Source organism: Delphinapterus leucas, chromosome 6 (genome assembly GCF_059928025.1).
Source record: "Delphinapterus leucas isolate spDelLeu-1000000601 "Yukka" chromosome 6, BTC_Dleu_Yukka2, whole genome shotgun sequence".
NCBI classification, from domain to species: domain Eukaryota; kingdom Metazoa; phylum Chordata; class Mammalia; order Artiodactyla; family Monodontidae; genus Delphinapterus; species Delphinapterus leucas.
In genome coordinates this window covers 68,097,896-68,125,116 of record NC_143134.1, presented here as the reverse complement: position 1 = coordinate 68,125,116, position 27,221 = coordinate 68,097,896, and the positions used below count along the sequence as shown (strand labels likewise).

The following is a 27,221-nucleotide window of genomic DNA, read 5'->3' as shown; positions in this document are numbered from 1 at the left end:
CTATAGGCATTCTGTATTTAGACACCAAACATGCGCACATCTTCTGTTCGACATGGTAAAGAACTAACTAAGGGGAAGTGCAGAGCTATGTTTCATAACTCCTCTTCTAGCACTGATGCAGCCTCAAAGAACTATGCAAGTAACGAATTTCAGAATTCCACAAAGGTATTTCAGAATGTAGTGAGAGAACTCTAGAATACTGTGGTAAAATGGGAAGGATGGGGCCAACTACATGTGATTTTATTGTAGTTATAGTCTTTAAATTTATAACAAACTATCCTTTAAAACTAGGTCATAAAGAATCTTAGCATATTTTTTCATGGTCATAAGAAAGTCCTAAGAAATGCTGAATAGCAAAACTGTATCCATCTCCCCCCAAGCAAAAGGACCTTCTGTTTCCTTCCCAGGTTACTAGCAATCCCAAATGACTTCTTCTTAGAAAAAAAAAATCAGGATTTTAAAGAATGAGAGGCATCAATGAGCAAATTTCCCATCCCTGCCATGCTTATAAGAGAAAATTACTAATTAAAGTCAATGTTTTAGATAATATATCACATAACACAGACTTCTCAACATCATCACTTTTGATATTTATTTCTATCACAAATCCTTCACGATGTTTTATAATAAATAGTACAAACTAAACCTACCATTCATTTTCTTTACAAATGAGTAGTTGCAAGACTGAAATCTATGTCTTAGCTTTCATGGAGGTTTTTGCCATTTGCCTCTCCATTCATCATTGAAATCTTTCTGATGGGACTTTATTTTTGGTCTCCTGGCAAAAGAGAGCTGCATTTTGGCCATTTAGAGATGGTCAAAACCATAATGAAATTAGAGAAAACTTTTTTCCTCTGTGGTAATGGCAGCCAAGTAGCAGTAGTAGTCACGTCATCAAAGAATGTTTATGGATGATGATCCCACCACCATGGTAAGAGATGAAACACAGAGACTGCTGATTCTCAGAAGGCTGTGCCATTCCATTCTTCTGTGCACAGAACCATTGCTCCCTCCCAGAAGTATGGTGTGTTGCAAACGATCCCTGACATGCATGCCTCTGACCAGGTATTCAGTCTTACAGACTTGGTGCCGTGCTGTGGTGAGTATTCTCTAATAGAGAAACAACTTTATTGTCTGTGCAATGGAACCAGGAATGGGTTCATGTTACAGAGGAGTCACGTCATGCGAGGCAGGGTGATGACAGGGTGCTTTGTGCTCAGGTTTGGAGGCACAGAGCTGGGCCCACACACTGGCTGTGCTCTTTATTGGCTAGACAACCTTGTACAAACCACTTAGCCCTTCTGACCCTCACATTCCTCTACAGTAAAATGCGTACAATCCCAGTATATATGTTTATGGTGGCAATAATAAAAAGTATTATCATCAGAAACCTACAGAATCCATGCTTAGGGCCACAGAGATGTTGGGTGGTGAGATGGTATGACCTTCAAGTGTATCACTCATTCAAGGGAAAGAGAACAATTGTAAACATACAAGCATTAGTGGCATTCAGCTAATCCTGATTTTGCAACCAACGTTTGGGGCTTTGCTATAGCAAAGTAGCCTTTTGGTTTCTTTTTAATTGTTTGTAGATTTTCTTTCCGTTGCAGGGCAAAGACTGGTTTTATCCAGCTGATTGCAAAACTGATTCATAGTGCTGTCCTTACCCTGTCAACTCCACAGTCTTGCCAAACTATTAACCATAACACCAACACAGTTACCAAAAAACTACTAAAAGAGTGTTTCTAATAGAAATCAATTATTGCTATTGCAGTTAGGGACAAATAATAATATAGCTCTGAGTAAGAAATCATTATTTCTTTTCCTGATTAGTTCAGCAGTAAAGGTTAGGATACATTTGCCTTCTTTCATATGTAGCTTTATGATAACATTATGATGATAGGAGAGAGGAAACAATAGGGTTTAGTAGAAGGTCTTGTAGAGTCCTAAAGGGAAGTCATAGGGTCTCTTCTGTGCCTCCCTTTCAAAGCCTAAAGCCTGGAATGAAACATTTACAGTCATTCCCACACTTTCTCTTCCCTTTCTGAGATATCCAGGAATCCAAAGACCAGATGACTTAGCTTGATATAGTCCTACCCCAAACTCTTTCTCTAAGAGAAAAAGGTGAGAAGATGAGAGCTGGAGAGCCCCAAGTTTTCTTCCTGGTTTTACAGTCCTTTAAAATACCCTCTGATCTTGCACTGTTCCCCATACGTGGCCACAGACAGAGGAGAGGATGTTGGTTGCCCCTTCTCTCTTTAAAACCTTGGTCTGTTTCTTTGCATCATTGCCGTTTTCTTTTGAATTTTAGGCTATAACGTCTGTCGGGGGCTCTTGGAAAATATGTCTTGTATTGTTGTTTTTGAACTTTTACTTGCTTAATAAATGTTAAGCGTTGTGACTGTAACTTGCCTGTGGTTATCATAGCACGGTTGTACCTGATGTCACATCTTTAGTCTGAACAACTTGAAAAGCCATTTAGTGGATTTTTTATGCCAGTCAGATTTACCAAGTATATATGCAGCTACTGTCATTCTCTAGATTTGTTTCAATTTATGAGTTCCTATTATAGTTCATAAGACAACTCTAAGGAGTGTAAGTGACTTGTAATTTATAGCCATGGTATGTTAATTCTGTGAAATCGTAGTCTAGTTAGGCTGTACGAATTGTGATGACACTTATCAGTTGTTTACACGAAGCAACAAGATAGATATGTATGTCTTCCTTTGAGAAGTAATAAAAAGAAATGCCTGTCAACTTAATTTATCACCAGACATTTTCATATTTAAAGCCCTTTATAGTGAAATAAAAGCTTGACCTAAAGATTATGGTTACTGCAGACTTGACAGCAGCTGTGACTGTGGCGTAAAATACTCTAAGGGCCTCGACTGCCATAATAAAAGCTGGGTAGCTCGTATGAAAAGCTGTTACATGAGGTGAATGTTCTTGGATATAGAAACGATTAAGTAATCCTTCCAATCAGAGATCTGAGAGGTCATCTGGTTGTTTATGTTATATCAGAATTGTGCCTTTTCAAGCACTAAAAAATTTGCTGAAGGAGGTATCTAAAATTCTTTTTCTCTTTTTTGAAAGTTTAAATATTACTAGTACTGAATAGCCAGGAAATATCAAAGGATGATTTTATAATTATCTAGTGGTAATTGCATTGTGCAGTTCTGCCATCATGTAGCTACATACACGCCACATTGACCAGGGGCTGGTGAGTGGAAGATCCTGTACAATCACAGAAAGAAGAATTAGATGGTTTGCTTACAAGTTTAGCACATGGTATTTATTATTAATGACTTACTAGGTCTAGCTCCTGAAAATTATCCAGTTACTTTCCACCAGAGATAGAAGTCATTGTACAAACTGTCAAAAGTTTATAAAGTTTCTGTTTTTCAGTAGAAAGTTACATTTTAACTATTTCTTATCAGAAAGAATGTAGCATTTATATATAGCATAATTTATTGGTAATTCATAAGCTGTCTTTTCATATCTTCTTATATCTTAAACTGTGACTTAAGTTAAAAATTATAATGGTAATGTTTATTATTAGAATTCAAACTTGTAGTCATAACGGGCAAAGTAAAGGTCTGTGCCCCTCTCAAACAAAAATAAAAATAAAAACTAGTAACCTCTTTGGTGGTATTTAACATTGTTATTTGTCTGTAATCCGTTCACTGCCATGGTTATTTTTCCATGTAATTTCTTTCCTCCATAGAAATTGCCATCATTTTATGCTTTTTCCCCTACTGGCCTATGGTGTTTGACGGATGTTGTGAATGCAGTTTCTGTGCACTACTGAGTATATGCATTAATCAGAGACTATGAAATGCCCATTGTTCTCTCAAGTTCATTTATAAATCATTATAAATCATGACCAAGCTACTGGCTAGGTTATGTTTGCTAACATTCACTCTATTATGTACTTATGTCTGAGTGGTGGGGAAACGTGGAGCCATGGTGAGCACAGGTAGCTCCATGGGGTACGATTTTGAAGAAAATGAAATAGATTGAATGACTGATAAAAGCAAGGATAGGACTGATGATGATCAAATGTCTTGTACCCAGTAAATTCTCAGCTGAACCTGCAACAGCATCCTGAATTAGAGGCCCTTACATCATAGCGTAAACCCCTTCCTATGTTTGCTCAGGTTAGCAGTGTTACCAACCAAACTTGGGTCCGCTCGCCCGAGCGCAGTAAAGCCAATCTACTGACACCAGGTTGTGGTGAAGGAAAGTGTAGTGTTTATTGCAGGCAACAAGCAAGGAGTTGAGGTACCTAATGCTCAAAAAACCTGAACTCTCCAATGGGGTTAAGGGAAATGTTTTTAAAGACAGGGTGAGTGAGGGGGGTTGTGGGGTACGTGACCAGCTTGTGGGCATTCTTCTGATTGGTTGGTGGTGAGGTGATTGAGTCAACATCATCAACATTCTGGTTCCAGTTGGTCTGGGGTCTATGTGCTTGTGATCAGCATACAGTTAACTTCTACCTGGCAGAGGTTTCAGTATCTGCAAAACAGCTCAAAGGACATGGCTCAAAATATTATCTATTGTCCTTGAGGAGGAACTAAGCATCTTTGACTTTGTTTAATGGCTAAACTATTATTATTTTGTCTTGCTTGACTGTTTTCCTTTGTTTCTGCATTTTCTTCCTTTAATTAAATTTATTCTTTGGAACCTGGGGAAGGCCTGGGAGGCGAAAGTTTTTCTACAAACAAGAGGCAGGAGGAGGATGGGATGGGATGGGGGTGAGTCAGTGGCAGCAGAGGGGTCCCAGGAAGGTCCCGTAGGGTCCTACTCAGTTACAGCAGTAGTTAAAGAAAAATTTATATCTAATGCATTTGAAGACCAGATATTGATAACCTATCCAGTTTTCTAGTTTTAGAAATACAAACTGACCTTTGGGTACCGAATCTATTAATGTTCAGATGAGTTAAAGGCTAACTGAGATTTTCAACTTTTGTGGTAATCACATAGTTAGACCATATGAAGGCAACTTTTTTAAAGGAAATATGTTCAATGATCATTTTAATCGGTTTGATTTTATTAAAGGAAAAAGATGTACTATAAATAAACGTTTTTAACATTTACATTTTTACAAAATAAATCTTTTATAGTCAAAATGAGAGATTCAGTAAAATAAGATGCTTATTTCTTTGTTCCATTAAAGGGGGAAAAAAAAGACATCAGCTTAAACAACTGCCTCAGCCCTCATGTAGATTTGTTTCTATTTCAATAAATCCTCTGGGCATTAGTATTATAATATGTAAAAAGCAATAGGCAATGTGAAAACTTTAATTTATCTATTTCTTCTTAAAATCTGGTGTAATATTTCCATTACCAAAAAAAAAAAAAAAAAAAAAAAGAGCTCAGCATCAAGAATCAGTTACTGACATTTTCCGTCATTCACTATACATATACGAGAATTGCAGAGCTAAAATGTGAAACCCCAGACCTCTTACATATTTTACAGGATACTTTTCTTTCAAGTAGCCTTTAATGGACATTGTTTTCATAGCATTGTCTTAAAATTACTTAGCAATGAATTGTAGAACCAAGCTGCCTGGGTTTGAATCTTGCACAGACCTTCGGCAAACTACTTAACCTCTCTGTGCATTGGTGTTCTCATTAGTTAAATGGGCATAATAAGTATACCAAGCTCCTAGGGTTGAATTATTAAATGTAATGTGCTTAGAACAGTCCCTGGCATTTAGCACATGCACTGTACAAGTGACAAATAAGTAAATAAATGTAGACAAATGATTTTTTTAGTGTTAATTTATTGTTGAAAATATATCCAAAGGACACATTTTTTTCATTCAATTTATTAATTCATGCAAAAAGTATTCATTGACCCCCGCCCCCTTCGTTGAAAGGCACAGTGATGAGCAGGACAAGCATGATCTTTGTCCTTTTACAGGCAAGGCTTAGAAGCTGACATTTATAAAATGATTATACAACTGATTACTTAATTATGATATCATTTGTGTCACATATTCAGGGTGTTGAGTTATTTTGTAGTAGGGGGAACTGACCTAGTCTGTATGCATTTAAGGTGAAATATGAAGGATGTTAGCTAGATAAATATGCTTGGTTATAGCAAGAGGATGAGAATGTTTCCAGTAGGGGCAGCAGTACATAGGAAGATTTATAATGTAGCGTAGCAAAAACAGTGGAGAAAAATGACAACACGAGTCCATAAGGTGTTTCATTGCTTTTTAAATTCATGAGATCTGCTCTTTCCCCTGTTATGTGCCCTATTGTCTGTCCTGCACATTCTTCCAGAGCAGCATCCCCTTTTCTGCCTCTCAGTCTTCCTTGTGGCTCAAGGACCACACCGACCCGCCCCCACCACAAGCAGAGTGTGTACATTCTTTTGTTTGATGGTGCTGCCATCATCCTGTTGTTTCCTTGACACATTCCTACTCCTTTTTTATCCTGCTTTTTCTTGCTCTCACTTTTTCAACTGTTCCTAGGTCAGCTACTTATTCTTCAGTCCAAATGAATATTTGAAAAATGGGTAAAAAGAAGCTTCTTTTGCAAACTGTTGGAGCTAATAATTTAGGCTCTTTGGACACTAAGAACATAACTCTGATGGTATTTTATTGACTAAGGAAGTCTTGCTTATTTTTTGCTTATGACCTAAGAAGTATTCTATTTCAGAGTTTTTCCCGATCATCAAAGGACTAGCTTAAGTTAACTTCTACCTGCATTATTCTCCTAAATAATCTTTTTATATCTATCCAGATTTTTAATCTTTTGATCTCTGTTTCTTGAATGCCAATCTTACAAAAATGGGAATTTCTAAGAGGCTTCTTTATATGGTTTATTTCTCCATTACTACATCTTAGGAATTATATCAATTAAAGAGAGAATAATTATTAGTAGGAAATAAAAGAGAAAGGTGGTTCTGTCTGTGTAAGCATAGGCATGTGTGAACTTAAAATAAGGCGATTTGCAGGGAAATACCTAAAACCATATGCCCCTTTTATGTTTCTTAATACAGATATGTTATAGCTGAACTGTGGTAAAGTGAGGGTAATTGATGACTAAGTGGCATTTATCTCCAGAACACAAGAGTATTACTCAGGTTTCTCCAGAGCCAGTAGGATGCATATATGTAAAGAGATGTATTGTAAGCAATTGGCTGCAATTATGGAGGCTGAGGTGTCCCAAGATCTGCAGTCAGAAAGCTGGACATGCAGGAATAGCTGATGTTTCAGTTCTAGTGCAGAGGCAGGGCAAAACCCTTGTCCCAGCTCAATCAGTCAGGCAGGAGGAGTTCCCTCTTATTCCTGGGGTGGTCAAACATTTTGTTCTATTCAGGCCTTCCCCTGATTGAATGGCGCCTGTTCATATTAGGGACAGCAATCTGCTTTATTCATTGTACTGATTCAAATGGTCATTTCATCTAGAAGCACCCTCACAGACACACCCAGAATAATGTTTGACCAAATGTCTGGGCACCCCATGGCCAAGTCAAGTTGACACATAACGGTAACTATCACAAAAAAATTTGGTTTAACATTTAAAAATCAAATCAGTTTAACCCATCACATTAACAGAATAAAAGAGAAAAAACATATGATGATTTTACCAAATGCAGAAAAAGCAACATTCATTTCAGATAAAAATGCTCAGAGGGAACTTTGTCAATAAAGTGGGTATAAGAAACCTACAATGAATGTCATACAGAATGGCGAAATATTGAACAGCTCCTCCCTAAGATTTGGCGCAGAGTGAGAAGTTTCATTCTCACCACTTCTGTTTGTTATTTCACTGAAGACTCTGGCCACTGCAGTAAGTCAAGAAAAAGTAGTCAAGGGCATGAAGATAGAAGTAAAACTGTCCCTATCTGGAGATGATTGTTTATGAAGAATATAGCTACACATAGATCTAGATCTTCTCCAATAGAAGAGAAGAGAGAATCCACAATAGACCCACACTTATATGGCATTTAATTTTTGTCAGTGGCACCAAAGCGATCCAGGGGGGAACAAAGAGTGTTCAACATTTGTGACAAAAATTAACCTTGAACCCCACCATATAAAACTACTAATTCAAGATGGATCCTAGACCTGAAGGAGAAAACTGAAATATGAAGCTTTTGGAAGAAAATATAGGAGAATATCTTTATAACTTGGGGATAGAAAAAGGTTTCTTAAGTCATAGCAATAATTATAAAAAGTAAAAATTGATGAGTTAGACAAACTTCTGCTCATTAAAAGACATCATTAAAAGGACACAAATTAGGAGAAAACATTTGCAAAACATCTATTTGATAAATGACTGGTATCTGGGATATATAAAGGACTCAGACAGCTCAATAATAAAACAACAAAAATATCTCAATAAAAAGTGGACCAAAAATATAACAGACCCTTCACAAAGGAAGATATACAAAATTAAAATGTGTTCATGAATGTACAGTTGTTCCCAGTAGTTTGCTCCTAGTATGAGCTAGGCTGCAACATTGTTGGAAGGACTGGAGGAGTGAAAGGGCGTGTAGGGAAGATGGTGTTACCTGAGCTCGGGAACAGCCGGGACCTTTGTGCCCCTGTATTCCTCAGGCCTGGCCTGCTGCTGTCACTTCTCCAGCAGCCTGATGCTGAAATCTTTAGACTCTCTTCTGCCTTCTAATCTCTGCAAGTCTCCTTAATATCAGAGCCAAATCAGAACCCTTTGGCCTGGGGCAGCTCCATACAGGGAATAGTTCAGATGGACTGGGATGGTGCTGAATATCAGCACTGTATATCCTGTACTGTCAATATATTGTCCGTTTTTAGGAGCACTGATACTGATGATGAAAGGATGTAGACTCAAGTCTTCATTCTACCACTTGCTTAATTCATGACCTTTCACAAATTATTATTATTATTTTAAAAAATATTTATTTATCTATCTATTTATTTAGGTTACGCCAGCTCTTAGTTGTGGCCGGCAGGCTCCTTAGTTGCGACCTGCGGGCTCCTTAATTGTGACATGCAAACTCTTAGTTGCAGCATGCATGTGGGATCTAGTTCCCTGACCAGGGATTGAACCCGGGCCCCCCTATATTGGGATCACGGAGTCTTGTCCACTGCGCCACCAGGAAAGTCCCATGACCTTTGGCAAATCATTGATTCTCTGTATCCTACATTAGTAAAACAGAGTTATTAATAGTTCCTCATAGGGATGTGAAGACTAAGTGAACTAATGTAAGTACCGATGCAATGAGAAAATGTTTTGCATTTATCACTGTGCCTGGCACATAGAAAGCACACAGTATGAGATGTTTGCTATTATAACAATCAGCTTGAATTCTTATTTTTTACTACAATCAATTAAAACCTTTTAAAAACCAAGACCTGGTATTTAAGATAGGTCCCCCTTCCTCTTATACTTAAGAACTTAGGAGACTAAACATAAATGAAAAAATACCACGAATAATTTGCCATTGGACACGAGAAGCCATGAGTACCATTGCTGCATTTAACTGATCGCTCTTGGTGAGACAGTTCTTCCTGCTTCATCCACTGTAGGAGTTTCACGTTCTGCTCAGTCAGGCCTTCTCAGAGGCAGGACTTCTGGTCTGTGATTGACAAGATTCTTGGATGTTGCTGCTGCTAAGTAATAATTAAGTTAAACTGTTTCATTAAAAATATAAAAAGGAAGTAGTTGAATATTAAAAAAAAAATTTACACATTTACTTTGTTTGAATTGCTGGAAGAAGTCCAGAGTAAAGGTTCTTTTTTAAATTTGGGATTCCAATAGCCTTTGTAGTTCAATACCAGTAAGTTAACCTTATCCTTTGATATACATAATTCATTTTCAGGCACTTAGTAATCTTATGTCTTTGTGGTTACAGGTTGCTGTATTTCTGACATTTTATTATTAAAAGTAGTATTTAGATCTGAGTATTAAAGTGAGATGGTATTTTAGACTAGGCTTTTAAAATAATGTATTTTACATTGGGTTTTTAAAAATTTAATATTGGTCCTGGGACATTGGAATATGTAACTTCTGTTTGTTTTAACACTACTTAATTGCTATTTTGATGTTTCTTTCTTGATGATATAGAGACAGAAATGTATTTATATGAGTATAAACTTTTCCTGTTGAAGGTTTTTTTGTGTGTTGTGACTGACATTTAAAATCTTAACTGGTTTAGACAGCCATATGGATTCAAGTCTCCAGATTAAAAACATGGGGCTAATTTATCTGTTTATCTTTAGGCCTGATATTCTAAACATGCTAATTGACCTTAATTGTTTTGAACATATGTAAAAGTGGAAATTTGAAGTAGTCTTCTGCTTTGGCAAATTCTTATCATAATGTTCTGTTACTGATTTTCTTGTTAATTTAACTTTTATGACTTGTTCCTGGCTCACAGTATATGTCTGTCTTACCTGATAACCCATTTCATTTCATTCTGACTATAAAATCATTTTCTTGTAAGTCAAATGCTAATTGTATTGCTCTGGTTTCAATTGTAGATACATTTCCAGTAACAGTCTGGAGCAGTAGATTTAAAAATCCTTCCTATGCTCATAGATGATTTTAACTTTTCTTCTGCATATGTCATGTACTTAGTTAAGTGTGTAGATTCTGTCTTAAGATGATCTTAATGGGTCAACATTCTCAAAAGTTGTAGCCTTCCACCTCCTTTTGGCGCAGCCTTCTACCTCCTTGACGTATATCTTCAAATATCTGTCTGGATCCTCTTACTGCACTTTCTTCTCTCTGGTTCTTTTATCACACTTGGCTTCCTTCTCAGGCTTTTGTTCCCCATGTTGTGGCATAGATAGCTGTTGGCTTTTTCTAGGTTAATAGACTAGGAACAAGTCCTGAGATGAATCCCCTTGGCCTACCTGGGTCGTGTGTGGATCCCTGAACCAGTCACTGTTGTCACTGGGATGGAATGTTTGATTGGCTCCGTCCAGCCGCACCTAAAACACAGGCCCTGGGCCTGGGGGAAAATTGTTTTTAGTGCTTTTTTTTAGTCAGAAAACATCCTAATAAAAGTCTTAGGAGTGAACCACGTAATAAAATTTAGTGATTTAATCCTGCTACATCAATTTCAGTAAATTTTTTTTTTTTTTTTGCGGTACGTGGGCCTCTCACTGTTCTGGCCTCTCCCGTTGCGGAGCGCTCAGCGGCCATGGCTCACGGGCCCAGCCGCTCTGTGGCATGTGGGATCCTCCCAGACCAGGGCACGAACCCGTGTCCCTGCATCGGCAGGTGGACTCTCAACCACTGCGCCACAAGGGAAGCCCAGTAAAATTTTTTGAACAAACTAAATAATGAATAGTAAATTATAAATAAAAACAGCCCTATTCAGTTTCACAAAACTTAACCAATGGTGAGAATTGCAAACTTTTTCCAGATTTCTGCCCCCCCTCATGTAGCTGCTTGTTTATGAAGTTTGGTAACTATGCCCATCATACCTCTTTGCTCATATTAGGCACTGAAATGTTTGTGGAATGAATGCTGTCATAGCTTGTTACTCTGGACATTATTTCAGCAGCACAGGTATTAAATTGAATTGAGAATGGATGTAATTTAATATTTGATTAAAGGAATGGGCCTTCTACTGTTAGTTTTCTTTTCCATATTCATTTCACAGAGAGGGGAGATAAAAGCTTGTGGTAGGGTAGACTTCGTGCTTCTGCACTTGGAAGGGAAGGCTTGCCATTTACAGTCTTGGGCCAGAGATTGTAAGGATCAGGTGGACAGTTTGCAGCAGAATGGATTTCCCACACGGAATTAGAGTACTGGGAAGCCATTTACAACTTATTTCCTATGTTCTTGGACAAAGTAAAAAGGCAAAGGATGAGCAGACGTGGTATGTGATAGCTGTTTATTGCTGTAAAAAGTCCTCCCTGACCCCTGCCCTGCCTTCCAGAAGACCTCAGCAACAATTCTTGGAATGTAAAATGAACCAAAACTGAAGTGATGAACTAGTGTCCTAACCCTGCCATTCCCAGTGCTTTACCTTCCTCTCCCCTTTAGTTGGGTCTCTCCAACCCCATGAGGAAAAATGTTTTTGCATTTTGATTTAAAGGGTCACTGCTACAGCTTGTATTTATTCACTAGAGAAGGCAGAACATTCCTGGTTTTTTGTTTCTTGACAGTGATAGATTGTAGTAGGCAGCCACATCTGAGGAAATAAGTGAAACTACAGCCCTGAAATAATTTCTTATTACACATATAGATGAATAATCTTTACTCTGATTATTGTGTAAGTTGTACAAATAGGGGGCTTTATTTTGGCACCAGAAGTTTGGTTGGATATAATTGTTTTAAAGTGGAGTGGTCTTTAGTACTTGGCAGGATTTGAGGCTGATATCGGCTGTGTTTATGATTACTTTCTGGACTCAGTCCAGTTTGAATTTAAATATATTTAAAAGTACATGTGAATATGAGGGAATGTAGATCATTAAAACTGCATTTATTATGTAGCCTTTCTTTTTTTTAAACATTTAGACTGATTAATGAGTTTCTGTAGAGTAAAAATAGAACACATCCTACCAAATCACTTTCTAGATTTTATCAGTAGACCCATTGCCCCTCGGGTAGTGAAGGACTTATCTTGTCCAGAGCTTGTTAATGATCATTGCAACAATGACAATTCTACATTTTATTTGTATCAACCAAATTCTTAGAGAGTGGGTATAAAGTTAGAAATCTGAGTTGTAGTTTGTAGCTGTGTGTCATTTGCTGGACAAAAAAAAGCATTCCTTAACATTTATGACGTTTCCATTAATTAAGACAGAGTCCTCATATTTGCTAATGAAATACTTTGAGGTCTTCTAATGAAAGGTTCTACATAATGATAAAGTAATTCAATTTTTAAATAAATTATGTAAATAGAAATGAAGCAAGTAAATAATTCAAATATAGTAAGGTCAACATTAGATTCATTTTCATTTTTGTTTTGCTTCTTACATTAAGGGCAATATTCTAGTGTTTGGCAGTCATTCAGCTAGTATTTATGGAGCACATACTATGTGTTGGTGACGGTAAAACTGATCTGAGTCCTATCTTCACAGAATGTAGGTTCTAGGGCAGGAAATAGATGTTAACCAAATAAACATACAAACATATGATTAAAAATTGTTATAAGTGACCTGAAGGAAAAGAACAAGGTGCTAGGAAATGAAATACTTCTGGTTTGGGTAAATATAGAGAGATCAAGAGTGAGAGAGAAACTTCATCACTTAAGAAAGGGATTCATCTATTTATGGATATTTCCACTCCAAGTGTAGAGCTTTAGTCCAAGCAACCTCCTCATGCCATACCCACTTCTACTTGTACCCACCACTTCTGTCCCCACACTGCTCTCCCCAGTATCAGATTTAAGGAAATGGATCAGTCTCTAACATATGTTTGTGCATTATAGGTAGATAAATGTATATATTACATATATGATCATGTGTAACCTGTTTTCTCCACCTGCTGGTAATGCTTTCCCATATCTCTAAATGTTCTTCCGTAAGTTATACCACGAGTTTTTAGAGGAATACCCTCTTGTTTAGAGGAATACCCTCTTGTTTCTAGAAAATGTTTTTCATTTCCACTGCTGAAATGAACATTCTTAAACATAAGCTGGTACATTAAGTAATAATTATTTTCTTAGGATAAGTTCCCAGTTGTTAAATTACTGGTCACAGATTATTCATATTTTAAAAGTTTTATTACATATTTAAAAGTTCTGTGTTGCTAAGTCATTGGCATGATTTATTCTTAACATGTCACAGATTGGTTTAATGCAGCTTCATTTTTTGCTATTTTTTAAAAAATTTAAGCCATTATTTCTTTTTTAAAAAATTTACTTATTTTATTTTTGGCTGTGTTGGGTCTTTGTTGAGTGTGGGCTTTTCTCTAGTTGAGGCGAGCAGGGGCTACTCTTCGTTGCGATGCGCGGGTTTCTCATTGCAGCGGCTTCCCTTGTTGCGGAGCACAGACTCTGGCGTGCGGGCTTGAGTAGTTGTGGCACGCGGGCTCAGTAGTTGTGGCTCGTGGGCTCTGGAGCCATCTTTTGCTATTTTTGAGTCTAAAGTCAAGCAAATAATAGTAATAGTCATGGAAGTTAGTTCTGCATGTTGGATCCCTATTGGCCTTAAACTGATTTAAATCCTGTTTTTCCCATCTTAATTTCTTAGAATAACAATGAATCCTCTTATAAGAAATGTTTTTCCATAGACTTTCCTATTTATGGTTTTCTAAATTTGGCCAGAGAGAAATTGAAGAAATACAAATCCATTGTGTGTTTTTCTATCTTCTGTTTGTTTTTCTACTGGTTTAATGAATATATCTACCTTTTTCCCCTGCTTTAAATCATCTCACAAAATTAATAACAGAAAAGCTAATAGCAGTGCCAGACATATTCTCACACTTGAATGGGAATGCAGGAATTGCCAGATGAAATGAATCTGAGATGCTGAATTATTTACTTATAGTGCTGTGTGGTTTCCTAAGGAAGTATTGCTGAAAGAGTATCTGTTGTCAATTTAAATAATTTTATTTCCAACAAAATTATTTATTTTCCTTTGATTATTTAATGTTAAATTTCCAATCATATTGTTAACATTAGAAAGCCTGAAATAAATTATACTTCTTCCTAAAGGCATTAATTTTTTGACCTAGTTAGCTTTCATCCGGTTGTCTCTTGTTTTGGAAACAGTGCCAGAGAATTTTTTCGGTGGCAAGAGACATGTGATCAGAGTGCATTGAGTGTGGGGTAGTGTTTATGACATGACTGTTAAATAAACAAAGGTTTCATTTTTCCTGAAAAATATATTAAAAATTCAGTATGACACATAGGATTTAAAAATGTGGTAACCTAGAATTTATTAGAAAAACAACAAGTTATTTTTGTTTCTCCTAAGCGAGAGCACCCTTGATATATATGGTCAGCTCTCCGAATCCTCGGGTTCTGCATCTGTGGGTTCAACCAATTATGAATTGAAAATATTAGGGAAAAAAGTCTAGAAGTTCCAAAAAGCAAAACTTCAATTTGCCGCCCACTTTGGTAGCTATTTATATAGCATTTACATTGTATTTATAACTATTCCCATAGCCGCTACATGGTATTAGGTATTATAAGTAATCTACAGATAATTTAAAGTGTGTGGGAGGATGTACATAGATTATATGCAAATATTTACTATACCATTTTATATAAGGGACTTAGGCATCTGCAGATTTTGGTGTCTGAGGGCAGTCCTGGAACCAATCCCCCAAGGATACTGAGGGACAGTGGTACTATCCAGAGCTTCCATTCTGGGGATTACATTATGCATACATGGCCTTTTTATTCATTTTCCTCCTCATTTGCTCCTCCCTCTCCTCTTTAGAAAAACGGTATTTACTTATTAATCATATTTCCTACATTGATAATAGTGTTTGAACTGTACAAAGAAAGATGGAAAAAGGTTAGAGGATGTTGCCTTCATCTCCAGTTCCACAGAAGTGAACATCTCCAGCATTAGTCAGATGGTTCTTACCATGGCCAGTGTTCTATCGTGAAACCTGGGGCGTGGCTAATTCTGCATTCAACCCCTTGAGTTACTCAGCGTGTTCCTATGTGCTTGGTGGCTCAGTGAATGGGAAGCTGAAAATCCCAGAGATGCTGGTAAGTAGGATGAGTCTTGCATCACTTGAACTTTTTTTCCCACTCACTATCCTTGTGCCATCCAGCAAGTCACTTAGTATTTTTGTGCCTCAGTTTCCCATCTATGAATTATGATAATTAGAGTGGATTTTTTATTTCCTAAGGTTCATTCCAGGTGCAGGATGAACTTCTAATTGTGTCCAATTAGTCATTAAAAATTATTTGCAAGATTCAAAAGTCAGTGTATCTGAGCATCTTGGGAGAAGGATTATATGTTGTATACTTCTATGTATTTCTGTTGGCTCTCTCGCATATGATCATACAGAGTCTTAGGAGCAAATATTTATATTCATAAATCACTTAGATCCCTAGGACTCTGCAGAGCCCCATTTTTTATCTGATCTTGCCCAAATTTATCACCCATATAAAGTGTGTGACATGCAATGCATGAATTCAGAACAAAATAACTTCATCTGTTCCCCAGTACTAAAGAGTTCAATTTCATGCTGTGTTTTACATGGCACAGTGGGAGTAGATTGTTTAATGTCTGTAACTCTGAACTTCCTTAACCTTTCTATCAGATACTTAGCTAAGTGTTGAGAAGCAGAAATTCTGAAAATAATTCCTACAGTTTTTTAGAGACCCTTGGAGCAAGCTATTTGAGCCCATTCCCCTTCTTTTTGCATAGTTTTTCATTGTCTATTTGAGCAGTGTTCCCATGGGTCAGAAAGATAGAGTTTCTAGTCTCATACCTTAAATTGCTTTATAATTGCCTTACTTTGTAAGGGAGATATACCTTATAAAGTATGGTGAAGCCTGAAAATATTCAGAAGAAATTAATCTGAATCTATTAAAAGTAGGGAGAGCGGAGGAAACATATTTCGGAAAGTTGCTAGCTAGACTGGATAAACTCTATCAGTACAGCATGATGTCATGCATAAAAAGCTAAAATAATGAGATCCAGGCATTTATTCTCAACTACAATTTCAACTTGGTTATGGGTCATAGAAAAAGAAGCTTAGAATGGAAAAATGTGGCCCATATTTAAATTAAAACCATTTAAAATGTGTTAACTATGGTTTGGTTTTGAATGTCCACAGTAGATTGGTTAAGAGTATGGCAGTTATTCTAGATTGAATCTGGTAAAGGCTGTATTACTTGTTAGCAGTGTGACATTGGGCAAATTAAGTAAAATTCTCTGAGCCTCTGTTTCCTCATACGTTTATAAAAGGTTATTTATTGAAAAAATATTTTTAAGGGCCTCCAGTCCTCTAGACAACTAGAATGTACTTCTCAGAAAGACAGACACAATGTATATTTTCATGGTTTAAAATAGACTGGGAGGGGAAGGTCAGATATGGCAAAAGTATCTGAAATAATTCACAATAATGATTTATTAAAGTGAGAATAAGAAATTTAGTAGTGGTATCAGACTTTCTTACTATGAATATGATTATCTTTTTGGTCATTGGGGATATATATATTTTTTTGCGGTATGCGGGCCTCTCACTGTTGTGGCCTCTCCCATTGCGAAGCACAGGCTCCGGACATGCAGGCTCAGCGGCCATGGCTCACGGGCCCAGCCGCTCCGCGGCATGTGGGATCTTCCCGGACCGGGGCATGAACCCGTGTCCCCTGCATTGGCAGGCGGGCTCTCAACCACTGCACCACCAGGGAAGGCCCCATTAGGGATATTTTAAAGCTACTTTCTTCTTTATGTCCATGAGAACAAAACATTTAGAAAATTTCTCTGGGTGTGTATCCTGGCATCCCCAGAACCTTTAAATGCTTTGTGCACCCTGACAACATCAGGGTTATGTGAGCTCTGCAGAGCAGTCCGGGGAAAAACAAGGGATGTGCAGGTCTCCTGCAGAACTTGCTTCATTAATGGATATAAGGACAAAAGAAATGACCTTTGCATTCTTTATATACTTTCATTGTTGATTAATACTGATCTTAGAATTGTATTTCTTTTATCTCCCTGCGCAGTCAGTGTAAACATAATTATATAGTTTACTCTTCATGTGATCTGGTGAAATAGCCTATTACTTGTCTTTGACTGATATTATATGAAATGTTACTCAGGAAATCAAAGTGCTGTTCAAATATTATTTTCACCTTAATTAGTTTTAAGTATTTAACAGCTCTGTTTCTTGTATTAAAATAATACTTATAAATTAAGATAATTATAATAATTTTCTCCCAAAATTATTAATGAAGAGGGTACAGGAACAAATGAGCAATGATTGAATAAGTACACGGATGAAGTAAATCAATATTATAATGGGCATTACATATGACCAAGGGATGAAGGAGGCCCATTTGGTGTACAGTGATGGATGCCTAAATATGTTCCATAGATAGGAACTGGCAAGAAATGGGGCATTTTCTGTTCTACTGTTACATTAATTTCACGCAATTTCTTTAGCTCATTTGAAGAATCCCATGGCTCTACCATCTTTGAAAATAAGTTCTGTAAAATATAAGTATTTGAGCCCAGACTGAAACTTTAAAGCATTACATTGCTTTACAACAGCATTTTGAGTTTCCTTCAGTATTTTGTGAGGAAGAGGGTTGGGAGGATCACAATCATAATCACGTTTAAGGAGCTCGGCTGATCAAGTGTATTTACACTTAAAATTTTTTGAACCTTTGTGAGAGAGCCAGGAAGACATTTTTATATGAGGGAGCATTCTCAGAGCTCAAGACTTACCATTTTTACTCAGCTAATAAGTAGAAGAGCTGTAGTCAGTTCAGGGTTCAACAAGTATATAGATAGAGCAATGTGGCTACTGCTTATTCATCATATTAAAAACATAGTTGTATTCATTAATCTGGTGGATTAATCACCATTGTGGACTTTAAAATTGCCTGGTTTCTTTAGCTCAGCACAATGTATATTAGAGTCATCTACATTCATTATACTGATTCTGAATTCCCCTTTTTCTAATGTATACTTAGTTTTGAGTCAGCTAAGAAATACTGATCTGTTTGGAGTACTCCAAGGAGGGTGAAATTCTGTTCAGATTTGTAACTGGCAATGAAAATTTTATGATAATAGAATGAATTGACTACAGAGTAGAATATTCTACTTTTTAAAAAAATTTATTTGAAATAATTTCAATATAAATAGGTTCCTTTACATTTTTTTACAGTTAGTCAACACATTAAATACTTTTATTCATTCTTAATTGTATGGTGAATGTAAAAAGAATGAAAGTTCCTTCAAAAATTTTTGTTGTATCTCAACAGGTTAGATACTTTACAGATAGTATAATAATACCCTGTCAATAGATGTTGGCTTCATTGACTGCATAGTGCATTTATTTTCTAAAATTGTTTTTATTTAATGATTCTTAGCAACCGTTTAAATTAGGCCATGTTTTTGTTAAAATAATTAATTTCTGTAAAAACTGAGTGGTTTCTCTATTGGAACACAATGCCAGAAAATATTGATCAGAAATACTACCTTAAAAATTTGAGTGCATATTGGAAAATTTTGTTTCTCATTCATATTTGAAATGAAAAATAACTAAGTATAATTGTACCAGAAAAAGTCTGGGGTTCCTGGACTTCTGCAAATTTAATATGGGTTAACAGTGTGGCAGTTTTCCAAAGAGCTGGGTCCTTTCTCTTCTATAAGTTTGGTATGATGCAGTAGATTGGATGTAAGTTTATGTAGTTGTGAAATGAAGATAGAGATTCCAAAGCACTAGTGGATTGATAGTAACATAGTTTGTTTTAATGCTAACAAATTTACCAGCAGGTTATTTTTTTACATGTGAAGGGAAAGAAGAATTTTTAGGTTTTGGACATGACTAAATTGAAAACAGATAAAAGGATTAAAAACAAACAAATAAACAAAAAGAATAAAAGGGTTAAAGAATAGGAAGGAATGAAAGAGATGTAAATCTGGAAGAATAAAGAGTAAATCATAGATCAGTTGGCCAAAGATTTCTCTTGATGCTCTAGTGCTAGAATTGTCTAAACCTTTTTTTTTTTCCAATGAGGTATCTGAGCTTCCTGAGTGCTAAATTATCTATTTACTATAAAAGGTAGTTTGATGGTTTAGAATATAATTATATTTCAGGCCTAGTTACTGACTTTGGCTCTAATTAGTTATCACCATCAGTCACATTCTTGGTTAAATAAGAGGTTGCTATGCCTAAGTAGTATCTTTGTTATTACTTAGAGTAAACAATAATGAATAGTTGTGTCTAATTATGTTAATAACACATTCTTCTTAATTCTTGTTGTCATAGCTAAAGAAAGTGTGTTGTTAGAAAACAACGAAGTGGAGAATATTTCTCTTCCCTTTATTCTTTATTTATGATGTTCTTTCAAAGGGCAACTGGTAATACCAACTTTTGGGTTCTCAAAGCAAATGAATGGTGATTCCATTGAAGGTTTGGCATTTTCCCATTTGATACACAGTCCCATATTTTCATAGCTTATGTGTTCGGAGATGTAAGACAGTTTTGCTATGTGTTGGATAGGAAATGGATGCTTCTTTCTTACTGTATTTCTGATTTAATGTAGTAATTTGGTTGTACCTTGAAGATAATTAACAGATAACCTTCAAAAACAATAATTTTCTTGGAGGGGGACTAGATTTTGATAAAAACCTAACTTTTCCAATTATTGATTTGAATTTTTGAAGGAAATAGGAATTGATATTCTTGTTTGTGTTTTTAAAATGAGTCATTTTCATTGTTAAGTACAATTAAAGTGGTTATCATAAAGGACAGTAACTTACAGTGTTCTTAGGTTTTAAGATACACCCACTACTCATGTGGCAACAGCAGACAGCAATATATGCTTCATCAGACACTTATAAATATTCAAAACAAGAGTTTGCCATCATTGGCTCCTTTCCTCTTTTTGACTGTCCTGTTCAGTAAATCTGTTTCATCTATGCATTGGTCCCTTTTTATAATTGTTGGGAAATTAATAATTCATAAGAAAAATTTAAACATTATTTATCCTCTTTGGGCTATGATATACTGTGGTTGACATTCGTTGGAATTTTGTATGTAAAAAAGAGAACATTTTCCTGTATATGTACAGAAAATTCGTTTTTAATTCTGAGATTGATAGTATCTCATGTCTCTTGAAACTACATACATGGAGCCATCTAACAGCAAGCTCTTATATTGATAAGAGGCCCCATTTTGGGGGATACAGTAGAGAAGTCACATGAATTCATCCCCCACCCTCACCTTATTCTACCTTACAGTATCCTACCTGGCAGGATTCACTTGGGTCATGGTGTTTCCCCTTGTAAATGCCTGACTTCTATTGATCCTTCAGTTTCTGTTGTTTCTTCAAGAGGGGAAGCCGAGGAGTTGAGTCTGATAGGAAGGACCCAACCAGGAGCTGGATGTGCATCGCAGTGGGTTCCACCCATGACAAGGGCCCAGTCCTCTCACATTATCTCTCAATCCCCTGCAAGGTCATAGTTGCTCTCGATTCTTCAAAATCTCTGTGCACTTCTCCTTCTTAAGACCCCTCGTTATACCAGAAGCCTGATTCTTACTTCCTCAGTTGCTTCAACTTTCCCAGTAAGGCAAAATTTAATAACACTAAGAACCTCTATATTCTTGTAGTCAGACCAATTTAAGGCCTTGTCCCCTGTGTGTCTGTGTCTCTTCTTGTCTGATAAGGGCACCAGGCCCATTGGATTAAGGTCCCACCCTACTCCAGTAACCCCTTATGTAATTTTACTTCAGTCTGCCATAACCCTTTCTCCAAATAAGGTCTGCATTCTGAGGGGGGTTAGCACTTGAACATACCTTTTGGGGGTTGGGAGACGGAGACACAATTTAACCCATAACAGCCACATCAAGTGGCTATTAGGCTTGTTATCGTATTTTAAGCTATTCTTTCCTTAGTTCCTTCCTAATTATCATTTAATTGTTATAAATAGACTGAAAAGCAGGATAATTTCACACATTTTTGCATACCTTCAAAGCCTTCCTTATCAGACATTTGCACATGAGAGGTTTTTTCCCTCCCATAATTAGCCATCCTGTGTGTCACAAAGAAAATATGTTAAAGTAATAGCTCAGTTTGGGTTTTTATTAAACATCAACTTCTTATTTTATTAATCATATATTGTGGTTATATGAAATTTCCAATTCTACAATTCATATGACTGAGTATTTGCTGCCTTAGAAAGTTGTTGATTTTTAGAAACATTCTCATCTTGAAATTAGATTGCTGGTTTTCAGTATAAATAACGGAGAGCCTGAATTTGATTTCCTGGGAGATAGGAACAAATAATCATGATTCTGTGTAACAAGTCTTAGGGTGGTGAAATATGGAAGAATTCAATGCTTAACAGACTATTGACGATTCCCTTTAAATTTGGACTTAGCCATTACATACATTACATATTACATAACTAGTATGAATGTTCTTAAAAGAAACAGTAAGAAAAGCCATTCTTATTAGTGTTTTGAATTCATATCCAAAATAGATTACTTGAGAAGTATTACCTATTATTGGTTATTGCTCTTTGTACCAATATGTAGTCTGTAAATTTCTTTGTTTCTAAATGGGAGTGTTAATGTCTTCCGTTCCTACTAATAAAGTCACATAGCATGTTCTATTAAATGATCTCATCTAATCTTTAGGGCTTTAAGATGAGTGTATTATTTGTCACTACTGACAAGAGTAGATTTTCTCTGTGCTGTTGAAGTTTACTTCAACTATTTTTGACTCTGGCATTGTTCCCTTGCATTATTTTGGGTATTTTATGACTCTATTTCTGAATACTTAAAATCAAAGGCAAGACATACATATGTTTTATTTTAAGGAAGTCTTAGAGTTTATTTTTTTCTTAAACTTTTTATTTTCAGATAATTGTAGATTCACATGCTGTTGCAAAAGATAATACAGGTAGATCCTGTGTATCCTTTATCCTGTTTTCCCCGATGGTAACCTCTTACAAAACTATAGTACAATATCAAAAAAGAGGAAATTGACAATGATAGAGTCAAGATACAGAATATTTCCACCACTGCAAGGATCCCTCACATTGCCCTTTTATAGCTGAACCCAGTTCCCTGTCACCATCATCCCCTCCCTTAACCCTGGCAACCATTAATTTGTTCTCTATTTCTATAATTTAAGACACGTATTCTTGTATTGAGTCAAACAATCAGTTGAGTGGTAGATCTTGTTGCATGTATATAAAATTCAAGACTTCTAGGAGAGAGAAATGGGAAATTAAAATCTAGGACAAAATTCTTGCTGTGGAAACTTATATCATTTATATTGTCCACTCCTTTTTCTTCATGAAGCAAATATTAGTAACACTATACGAAAATAAGAGAGTCTCTGCTGGTGAGTCTAAACTTCATTTCTTCCTTTAGTGAAAGGTTGCGTCTTAAACCAAAATATCTTTAAATTTCTCAGAATCCTCATTTTCCATATTTCTAAGCTAATTATGGTAAAAATGACTTAGAACTCTCTCTTTATAGGCATGCCTCAGATATTGTGGGTTCAGTTCCTTTCCCCACAATAAAGCGAGTCACACAAATTATTTGGTTTCCCAGCGCATATAAAAGTTATGCTTACACTGTACTGCCGTCTATTATGTGCAGTAGTACTATGACTAAAAAAAAAGAATATGTACGTACTTTAATTAGAAAATACTTTATTGCTAAAAAATGCTTAACCATCATTTGAGCCTTCAGTGAGTTGTAAGCTTTTTGCAATAGTAACATCAAAAATCACTGATCACAGATCACCATTATAATGAAAAAGTTTGAAATATTGCGAGAATTTCCAAAATGTGGCACAGAGATACAAAGTGACCAAATGCTGTTGATAAATGCTGTTGGAAAAATTGATAGACTTGCTTGATGCAGGGTTGCCACAAACCTTCAATTTGTAAGAAGCGTTTTATCTGTGAAGCGTGATAAAGCAAAGCGTGATAAAGCAAAGCACGATAAAGCGAAGTGCACTAAAATGAAGTTTGCCTGTACTTAACTAATAATAGAAAGCAGTGGTGTAGATAAATAGTACTCCATTCAGAAGAATAATTGGTACAATTTGCATTCAGTGTTTAGGATGAATTTTCTTTGGATGGCAGAATGGTGAGCAGGAAGGCATTGTGGTAGGAGCAAAAGCACTGAGGTAAGGAAGCTTATGGTGACTCTGCTCCTTGGGTTGAAGAGGAATGTTCATGTTGACTTGCAGTGGGAGAGAAACCTGGAAATCTCACTAGTGGAGTCCAAGCTTAGAGCCCTTGAATGCTGGGCTCAGGACTTTATTTTAAAGGCAGAGCAGAGTATTACACCTTATTGAACTCCGAAGTGAAAGATTATGAGATATTTGAGGGAGATTAAAGTGACAGCTGTAAAGATGAATTGGTGCTAGGAGAGACTGCAGGCAGGGAAATTAGTTAGTTTTGTTATGATAGGTTTTAGCATCTGACAGTGAAGGTGTCCTGGTAAAAGGATTTCTGCAGGTAGAGGAAAAGCTAATTATAGATGATGACAGACTGGATTTCTAGGGGTAGAAGACAAGGGAGGGATTAGGAAATGTTGATTGTGAATATAGGAGAATAGAAGGATTGTCATATCATTTATAATAAAATTTTTGTTTGTATTTGGAGAAGCTGGTTTTAGGCATACTGACTGTTAGCTGTGTCCTGAACTGTTTTTTTGTTTTTTTTTTTTTCCCTTTTTTCTTTTTCCTGAACTTTCAAGGCAAGATTGGAACTCTCTGGAGGAAGTTTTAGGCTGGAGATTATTAGGAAATTTTAAATTAATTTGCATGGAGATGATAATTGTATTGCCAAAATATTGAAAGACTTACTGTTTCAAGGCTGTTATTGAGTCAACCAGTCTGTTGCCAGGTGTGTTAGGGATGGTTAAGGAATGTTACATCTTTGAGACTATCTCTGTTTCACTATTTGAATTCTATCTGTTCCATTGCATGGAGTACTAACCTAGACACAATATAACCTGTGTGAGGTCTTTATAGGAAACTTGCTTTATATGATATGACTTCTAACTATGTATTCATGAGAATCAAAGTTCTAGTGGATTCAAAATAATCTTTTCTTTGAACTTCTTAACACTATTCCTTCTTTCTAGTGGATATGATTGTAGTGGATATGATGGTGGGTGTTTCATGTGATATGATGTAGAAGAGGCTGTTTCTTTGCTCCTAATTGTTGGTTACTTTGTGAGAGTATATTTGTTAATAAACATTAATGTGATTAAAATATATCTTGGAGAAAATTTATCTCACCCCATTGGTTAAATTATTCTAACCACACATTTATTAGCTACTTTTATTCATTGTCAACCTAGGTTTTCAGCTTTACAGTATTCAGCTCACTGATGCATCCTTGTGCTGGGAGGGTAATCCTTCTGTTGCAGGCATGCTTTCAAATGTGTGCTCTTTCCTTTCAGTTGTTCTTGGTACACAGTTTCCAAGAACTCTGCAATGCATTTTAACATCTTATTCTACTGTTTATAGATGTGAATATACAGGTTATCACCTCCATTCAGAAGAAATTGAGTTTATTACTCACTGAATGTTTTTCTTAAAACTTTTAAAAAATATTTATTTCATTTATTTATTTTTATTATTTTTCGGTTGTGCCAGGTCTTAGTTGTGGCACGTGCGGGATCTTTGCTGTGGCATGTGGGATCTTTTTTAGTTGTGGCGTGCGGACTTAGTTGCGGCATGCGGACTTCTTAGTTGTAGCATGCATGTAGGATCTAGTTCCCTGACCAGGGATCGAAACTGGGCCCCCCTGCATTGGGAGTGTGGAGCCTTACCCACTGGACCACCAGGGAAGTCCCTACTCACTGAATGTTTGAAAATGTAAAACATTATTCTCCATTATGTAGTGACTAAGTATTCGTGTATGGTACATTCAAAGGACAACTCAGTGTGACTTTCTGTAGTTAGCAAAATGTTTAAAGCACTCCAACCCCATTGCGTTTCAGTGCACCTGCAGGAAAGACATGGTGAAAATTTCAATGGATATCTTTGTGAGGAAATTTCAGCCAGACAGATACCAGCTTTGGAAACAAGGAAAGGATATATATACCATTGATCACACGAAGCCTACTCCAGAATCCACCCCTGAAGTAAAAGCATGGCTGCAGAGGAGGAGGAAAGTAAGAAAAGCATCCAGGAGGTAATGATCCTGCCCACACCCCATCCTACTTGTACTTACTCATTTAAAATGGGTCCTTGAACATAATGTTCTCAAAGACTATTTATTTGCTTTTTTTTTCTGTTTATTCACCATCAGTTTACTTAATATCTTACGAAAAATTTGACGCAAAGTATTTTCAATTCTTTGGAAGTGTAATAAATAAATAGAATATAAACAGAGATGTATATTGTATTTGAGAATATTTTTAAAGTTGCAATGCATGAGAAATAGAACAATTCTAGACCTTCTAAACCCCTTACATTAATGTATTTAAAGATTTATCAGTGCCCTCTATTCATCTCCTTATTTTTGTCAACTTCAGTAACTCGATTTCCAACTTTTTAATTTTGCTTCTGATTTTGACTTTTAGTAGTTTTCTTTTTCATTTTTCAAACATCTCAGATATTACTTTTCTCATTGGGATGCCTATATATTTTGCTACATTATACACACTTGGCTTTATTCTTTCACAAGATGTAAATCAGAGCATGTGGTGTTTCTGTAACGTGGTTGTCCCTGTGTACTTTAATCTACATTCCATTTTTGTGGCCAGTGCCATTTCAAAAGCCTTTAGGCCTGTTGTGGTCATCTTGCTGTCTTAAAACACATTAAATAGGGTGTGTGTTATGTTGCTCAGATCCTCAGGCAACCTTTTTAGACTTTTATATTTTCCAGGTTTATATTACATTTTTACTCTCCAGTATTACTCATTGTTTTTCTTTCAGATTGTAAAAGTAATATTTGTGCATTGGAGAAAATTTGTAAAATAAGGAAAAGAATAATGAAGGAGTCCCAAATCACCCATAACCTCACAATCCAGAGATAACCAGTGTTAAAATTTTGTATATATCCTTTACATATATATTTTTATTTATTATATAATATTATATACATTTCCAAAATTGGGGCCATGCTCTTATTAATAATTTGATGACCAGTTTTATATTTTTTCATGTAACTGAATGATTTGCTACAACGTAATTTCTAATGCCTGCATGTATTTAATCTCCTGTATTTGGACCTGTAGCTTGTTTCTAGTTTTTTGCTACTAACCAAATAACACTGCAATTTTAAGTCTTTGCCCACACTTCTGTTGCTTATTTTCTGACTCTCTCTCTCTTCCCCCCCGCACCCCCCCTGACAATTTATTTTCTGCTATTTTAGAATGCTAGTGAGTGGAAGAACCTTAAGAACATGGAGTCAAACCAGCATTTTGTAAGAGATATTCTTGACGCACAGAATTAATTAGTAGCAGAATTAAAACCCAGGTGTTCTTAGTTCACCCTATAGTCTACAGCAGTAATTTTCAAACTTTTAGTTTTCAAATCAATTTAATAGGTTAGGAACAACATTTTAAAATTAGGAAGTAAAAGAGAATAAAATGCATTGTAGTTCTTCCCATGAGGTAAGGGTAAGTATTAACTCATGACATGT

At 36.1% G+C, this 27,221-nt stretch overlaps 1 protein-coding gene across 6 annotated transcripts in view; it reads left to right on the top strand.

The window, feature by feature from the left end:
- The window catches only part of KDM4C (lysine demethylase 4C), a 403,798-nt gene that overhangs the window by 186,095 nt on the left and 190,482 nt on the right, over positions 1-27,221 (top strand). For all 6 annotated transcript variants that reach the window (XM_089913225.1, XM_089913224.1, XM_022573685.3 and 3 more), the window contains one exon: positions 25,573-25,766. In XM_089913225.1, the coding sequence (XP_089769351.1) occupies positions 25,573-25,766 (194 nt within the window). The remainder of the gene's footprint in view (positions 1-25,572; positions 25,767-27,221) is intronic.